At 42.6% G+C, this 7,641-nt stretch overlaps 1 protein-coding gene across 1 annotated transcript in view; it reads right to left on the reverse strand.

Moving 5' to 3' along the window:
- The window catches only part of LOC306967294 (neurexophilin-1), a 50,920-nt gene extending 48,547 nt beyond the window's left edge, over positions 1 to 2,373 (reverse strand). Inside the window, exon 1 of the mRNA XM_079562271.1 lies at positions 2,121 to 2,373. Coding sequence (XP_079418397.1) covers positions 2,121 to 2,198 — 78 coding nt within the window. The 5' untranslated portion in view covers positions 2,199 to 2,373. The remainder of the gene's footprint in view (positions 1 to 2,120) is intronic.
- Positions 2,374 to 7,641: the final 5,268 nt, after the last annotated feature.

Consider the following 7,641-nt stretch of genomic DNA (forward strand, 5'->3'; position numbering starts at 1 on the left):
GGCACCATTTTCAGGTTTTGGGCCAATTTGGTCTAAACTTAATCTTCTCAATAACAGGTTCAACTCTTCACTGAGTCCATGTCTCTCACAGACCTCACACTTTACAGCCTTGGACTTGAATATTTCAATTTTTTTTTAAATATGTAATTCCTAACCTGATTTAATGAGTTAAAAAAAAAAAGGAGGAAGAAAAAGTAAATTCAAAAACCCTCTGAAAAAGTCTTTGTAACTAATATTTCTCAAAACAAAACCAGACATTTAAACCTGGCCATTATTCAGATTTTGTCGCTGAAAATATGGGAAATTTAGGGCATTTTTCTGCATAAAACGTTGTTTTTTATATAAGCATTTTCTGTCGTTGGTCCCAAACTGTGGAATGAGCCTCTGTGAATCAGACGGGCCGACTGCCTTAAGACGCAGATGCTCTCTTTGGCATTTAGCGAGTTTGGAAGTTGACTTTTACTGTTCAAATCGCCCTCGTATACCTCTGTATACGTGTATGTATGATTGTATTTATATTGTCTTGTACGGCACTTTGGTCGACTTTGTCGTGCGTTATAAATAAAGTGGAAAGTGGTTGGATGAAAACATAAAATGAAAAAGAAAAAAAACGTTCAATATATTTTTTTCTCCTCTTTATGTCAGTGATCTACAGCAGAAGTTTCACAATAATCTCTTTATATTTAAAAGGTTTCCTCATTGAGCTGCAGCGTCTGGCCTCATGTCAGCGCAGACGGAACAATCATGTCCTTAAATCATCAGAACCGTTTTCATCTCACTGCTTCTGCTCAGTCAGGTCCATTTTTTTCCCTTTGGCCGAAGGGTCTTTCTAAAGTCTCCGTCCACAGTCTGGAGGAGACTGGGCTGAGCTGGAACATCATGTGTGCAGATATTAAAGCAGCTGCACTAACAGTGAGTGTGTTGGTCAAAGCTACAGTTTATTATTTGAGAAAGTGTAGTTGGCCTGGACTGGTGTAACATCATTAGGGCCAGAATATATAACTGATCAAATGTAATAAAATGTTAAATTCATTGTGTAACAAACTCTCTCAACTCATTTTTGAATAAAGTTGATCACTGCACACTATAAATACTTCATTCATCCTTTCTCTTCCGTGAGTCTGGTTCAGGTCAGGGACCTTATTATAATATAATAAGTTATTGCGAACATTTGATCACATTTTGAACAGGCTCTATGTGGTTTGAACATCAGGAAGTCAAAGGGTTTTTGAATGATTTTATAAAACCAGTTGTGACTAATGTGGGTGTTAATATGAACTGGAAATTTGACCAGCAAATGTGTAAAGTTGTAAAATGGAGCTTTTTTCAGTTAAACTGATGATCCTGTGGAGCTTCTGTGAGCGCCCGTCGGGATTATTGTAACGCTCTTCTCTGGACTTCTAACTGGAGCGCGTGGACCTGAGAGCGGGTCGCTGTGCTTTAGAGCTGATTTTAAAATTCTTTGATTTCCCTTTAAATGTTGAAACAGCCCCGTCCCCTCCTCCAGCTCATGGTCCCCGAGACCCAGTGTAAGCCTTTTCCATTGCGGCCCCTGGACTTTCAACAGGCTCAGTCTCTGCCTGTTTAAACGCATCTTTTTTCACTTGCCTTTGACAATGTTTGATTTGATTTAGTCTTGTTATTATTTTCCTATATGTGTGTTTTTGTGGGTTTTTTTTGACAAAGCTGTAAGTTTTTTAAAGTGTTTTATAAATAAAGTTGCCATGGTATTTTGTACAATGACAATAAAGATCTACATGTTTGAAAATCAAAGGTGATTTTCAGAATCTGCGCTGCACAAATGTTCCAAATCAGTTATATAGTAATAATACTATTTAGACCCAGAGTTATTAAGACAAACACACTGTTGTGAGTTCAAAAAATACAAATTCTTCCCTTGAAGTTATCCCTCTAATACTTTTTTTCAGTTTCACTTTGTTTTTCCTTCAGAAACGACTCCTGCCAAAGTCCTCGGGTCCAACCCGGGTCCCCGCGCCCCAGGTTGGGAAACAGTGAAGTGCGAGATCGAAGGACGGAGCGACTAAAGTGACTGTTCACTCCACAAAGGCATCACGGCACAGACGAATGAACTGATAAGAGGAAAAACTGATTGAACTGACCAGAGAGAGCAGCGTCAGCATCATCATCATCATCATCCTCATGGTGGCCCCGCCTCCTCCGTCGCCGCGGGTGGTCATGGCTGCCCAGGGGCCAGGGTGCGCGTACGATCCCCGTCCGTCCGACTGAAAGTATCAGGTAAAGAAGAGGAGGAGCAGCGCCGCAGCAGCAAAACCCAGGGTCATCCGGGAGGTCAGGGAGCAGCCGGGGGAGAGCAGTGGGGGGGGGAGGTCAGGGGACTGCAGGAGAGCCCGGTTGGTGTGGCGCGGCGGCACAAAGGGGGCGAGCGCCGGTTTATATAGAGCCGGGGAAGAGAGGGAGACGAGCTGAGAGAGGAAGAGAGGGAAGGAGGAAGGGAGAGGAGTGTGGGACTTCAGGAGGAACTTTACAGGCTGGGGGAACGCTGACACCTGCTGGAGGTTTAAGGCACGGCCACAAACTGCATTATCCACTAAAGAGAGGCTGCGTCTGAAAAGTGTACAGAAGCTCCTCATGGTTGACCTGGATGACCTCATCGTCCGCCATGACCAGGAGCGTCCTCAAGTGTCAGTGCAGTTAGGGGTTAAAGGAGCTGTGTGTTTGCTCCTTTAAGCTGTATGTAGCAACCATGTTACAACATGTACAAAAGCAGATGCAGTTCAAAAAACAAAAGCACGACTGCACCAAGAGAGAGGGAAGTTTACATGTTTACAATTTACAAGAACAAAACTTTAAGGGCCTATATCATGCAAAATCGACTTTTTAGAGCTTTTAGCCATGTTGTTTTGCTATTTCCTTATCAAAAACACCCCCAGAGTGGTTTTTGGCTTCATTCACACAGTTCTCAGTAATCCTCCTGAATCCTGCTCTGAGCAGCTGCTCCGCCCTCTGCTGGAAAACCACTGAGTTGTGACACTTGGATGTTTTTTACGTCAAAGTGTCAAACAGGAAGAGCCTGACGTCTGTAATGCCTTAGTTTAAAAATGTTAAAATTATGTATTTTCCTCCCTCTACATGTTCCAGCCATGTCCTAATGTGTAAAATGAGCTCAGACCTGTTCAGCACAACTGCCTCTAAAATCCTGCACTGTCACTCAGAACGATGTTACTTCCGGTCTGAAGTGCCGTCATGCACGAGCTTAATATAGAAGGTGCAGTTACACGTATGACCTGAGGTGGCAGTAGTGAGTATAAAATGACCAACTTGCATCTAGCCCCTTTAAGGCCTGATTTTAATTTATAAAACAACTTTTTCATTATTTCTGTTGTAACAAAGGAAAAGAAAAGAAAGAAAAAGAAAAAAGGAAGTGCCTGAGGCGAGCGATACTTATATTTATCACAGAAATAGTACTCCATAGTGTACAATATATCATATAAATGCTTATACTTGACTCTAAAATAGCATGATGCAGATCCTTTAAACCAGATGGCTCATTGGCATAAGACCTGCTACAAAAGAACAGATACTAATGCAGCTTAAGGACAGGTTTTGGTGGAAGATGTGATTTTGCGACAGAGCTGTAGCAGAGGAGCTGAGGACAGTCAGTGATCAGTGAACAGTGCACTTTAGAACGAGTTGTTTTTTAACACATCATTCTGACCTTTCTGCTGTTGCTAACATTATATTAGATAATAATATCATGATATAGGATATAGCGTGTATATGACGTCACTTCCTGGTTGTCCCTCCGCTGGGTGAGGAAGGTTCAGATGGTCCTGAAGGAGCAGCTGAAGCTCCTGCTCCTCAATCGATTGTTGACAAGATTTTGTTATATTGTCGCATAAAGATATTTTATGCGACAATATATGCAATGGCTAAAAATAAAATGAAATCAAATATTCCTTTATTTTTGACCAGCACGTCTAAATACTGGACAGAGCCAGGTTTAAATGTGTGGTTTTCTTTTGATCAGGGGGATTTTCAGTAGTTTAGTTTTAAAATAAGCAGTTTTTTTAGTGGACAATTGGAATTTTGTCTTTTTTGGAAATTCCAAACTCAATAAATCAGGTTTAGATACTACATATTTTTTTTTAAATATTGTTCAGTCCAAGACTAGTAAGTTTGGAGTCTGAAGGTGCTACTTACTGAGACCTTGGGGGGGTGAAGACGAGGTTTCTTTTTAGTTTCCTGGTGAAGGTTTATAAGTTCGAGACCAAATTGGCCCCAAACCTGAAAATTGCAAAAAAAAGAAAGTGTTTTGTCTGCAGTGGCTCAGCTTAAAGGCACTAAACTGAAGTTTTTATCCGTTTTGTCAGAATGTGACAAAATAGGTGTTTTGTTTTTTCCATCATGACTGTCCCGAGTCAAAATGCAACAATAGTAGAGTTTAATTAATGATTTTACCATTTTACTTTTCATTACCAACCACTTATGTAAACTTAAATTTAACCTGCAGAACAAGGCAACACAGATTTGATCAAATAATGACACGGTTTGTTGTGTAGCGCACTTCCTGTTGCCATTATACTGCATTCAGACTGAACGCGATGGAGACTTTTCTGTTCTGTTTTATTGCCTTAATGGTTTGTGCAGCCCTGTGAGGCGACTCCTGTTGTGATATTGGGCTTTACAAAACCACTGATTGATTTCGACGTCAGGGGCGAGTGATATTTAATGTGTTCTGAAGCAGGAAGGAGCTCTGGACTGAAAAAGAACTGCTGTTTTAGTTCTATCTAGTCCCTCTTTGTTACTGCCATGTCCTGTGGATCTTCAACTATAGGACCATTATTTGTGCCAGTGGACATGGTTATAGCTTTATGTAGTTAGCTGGTTAGCTCCGGGCGAGCGGTCAGCAGCTCGGCTACAGATTTATTTAATGACATGGCTGATGTTCTCACATTGAAAGCACAGATAAAGTTGTATTGGGCAGAGAGATAATCAGAGGCTGTCAGTGCTTATGAAATGGCTGCTTTTTACTATAGTCTCGCAGGGACAGCTCACAGACACCGGGAGCACCGGCCTTGGAGGCTCCGAGCCGGGCAGGACCCTGTAGAACGGGGCAGGAATAGGGAGTCGGAACAGTCAAAGTCTGCATCATAGAACATCAGCTATAGAATTGTATTCCTTTTTTTAGAACAGACAGAACAGGAAGTTGCGAAGTCAAATGTTACCCATAATGCAACACAAAATTCAGTCACTCCCCCACCCATTGGATGAAATTTTAGGAGAGCAGAACGCCCTCTTCACTAATACAGTAGCCCATTTCTTTACCGTGTACCTGATCATACTGTCCGGTCAAACCAGAAAAGGTGTGCTTGGGCCCAGACCACACGCAGTAAGAGGGTGGACCAGGGGCTGGACATGAGCGGACTGTCGTCTGTGGGGGTGAGAGGGGGTGTGGAGGGTGCACGTGCTGGTGTTTTACTCTCCAACACCAGAGCCTGTGGTGTGTTCTCTTTCTCTCGGCACAAGAACAATGTTGAACTCACAGTCACAGTCTAACAGCTGAGGAGAGAACAGGAGAAGGACAGGCCTGTATTTCACAGACATGGCCCCATGCGCTGCACATGGGACACACACATGGGACGGTCTATACATTCAGTCCACACTCGGGGGGGGGGGGGGGGGGTTTAATCAGCGCGTGGGGATGCAGTTACAGAGCAACAGATTGTGGTTCCAGCATATTAATATTGCAGACTGCAGATGCGGACGAGCGTCACCTTCAAGAGCAGGAGCTAAAACAAACAGAGTTTCCATGGCGACCCCGTGAAGCCGCCGCGTCTCAGAAGTGACGGATTAGGAAATGTCAGCGCGCTAATACCAGCTGCTTTCTGATTTATGAGCGAGGGCGCGGCGGTGGGAACGCTCGCTCTGAAAGGGGACTTCATGTGCAACTTACGGCAGGTCTTTCAGGTTTCAGAGCTTCAAATGGTGATGATGATGTTTGCACCAGAGCACGATGAAGGCAAGTACCCCCAAAGCTCATCGGCAATATTTCATTTTACAGGATAAACAATTTGACAAAAAGCTTGTAATACGCACACATGTTCTGGTCTTACCCAAATCCTGCACTCCTGTTTTTCTTATTTGATCCAGAACTCCTTAAGTCAATTGTACCGCCCGCCAACCCCATGTTTGGCCCATCTCCAGCTCAAAATATGTCACCAACTATAAAGTGGGTCATTGCCTTTACCGCATGACTGGTGAGACGACAAATTCCACAATGTCTACATCGAAAAATGACTTTCTGCATGTAGGGGATCGCATAAATCATGCACATTTGTATAGGTTGTTTCTAAAGCAGAATATCTCCATCCCACTGCGTTCTACTGAAGGAACTCCTTTTTGGTACATTGGTAACTTCCTTTTTTTCATCAAGGAAAGTACAAACACATTTTATGGTAAGAAGCAAAATGTTTTTTTGAGCACGTTTGAGATAGAAACGTTTTTTTGAATATACATTTTATAAAACAACACATTAATATGTCGTGTGACTTGTTTTCACTGTATTTGACCTCAGTGTGTAAGTGTGTAAAATGTCCTCTGTAGAGATTTCGAGATGGATAAAGACTTGTCTGACCTGCCAAACCACAGGCTTTTTCATAGATGTTTCAAAGACATTTAGTCTAAGGCCCTGTCCCAGTACTCTTACTTCCACTCTCGCGCCCCTCATATGCGCGTTCCCGATGATGGATGCGAGTGCGTAGGCCGTAAGGTGTCCCAATCCTCCAGAGGGGTCTTTGGCCCCGCCCCCTTTGCACCCCTGATCCACACTTCGCCGAAACCCCCATCCAAGCGGACTTTGGTGAAGCATATTGCCCATAACTCTTTGCGGTACAGACCAAAGAGACAGAAAAATGGCCGCATCCGCGGATCCTGTGCTGAAAGAATTAACTTTTAATGAAATATTTCAACTTTTCTCAGTCTGCTGTATATCTGTAAATACACTCAAGGTTTGCTGTTACTTGGAAAGAAGCATAAATATCTGATGAAGCGTTACAATGATTTGTGCACCAGTATTTACGGACATTATGCAACAATTTCATTACTATTTTGTGCTGTCGTTCATATAAAATTCAATTTCAACGTTTCACTTAAACAAAACGTAGGATGTATAAAAACATAAAACTTACAGATACCAGTTGGTTACACTCTACATTTAAAATACAAATTATACAGCCAGCGTAAATAAATTAGTAATATCTAATATACATTTATTTTTAATGTGTTTTAATGTCAACTCATTTAGCCTACTACTACTTTTTTCACAGGGTCGGACAAAATTACCTTGAAAATGACGTAAGCCACATTGTCCCAATTCGGCCTTTTTTGCACGCTTGTAACGTGCGCACTCGAACCTTTGCGTGCACTTCAAACAAGTGCACACTTCGTAGAGGAGCGTAGGGCGCAGTGGGTATTGGGACAGGGCCTTGGACCAGCATGAGCTCAACCATTTCCCGGTGGGTGTGATTGACAGACTAGATTAGGGCAACGCTGGATACGTCGCAGCAACAAGCAGCAGGAAGCCTTTCCAAAAACGAGGAACGCTTCCAACGCTGTTTCTTGCCCCGGTTTTAGGAATTTTATATTTTCCAAATGATTGAA

Source organism: Gobius niger (assembly GCF_951799975.1).
Source record: "Gobius niger genome assembly, chromosome: 8".
NCBI lineage: Eukaryota > Metazoa > Chordata > Actinopteri > Gobiiformes > Gobiidae > Gobius > Gobius niger.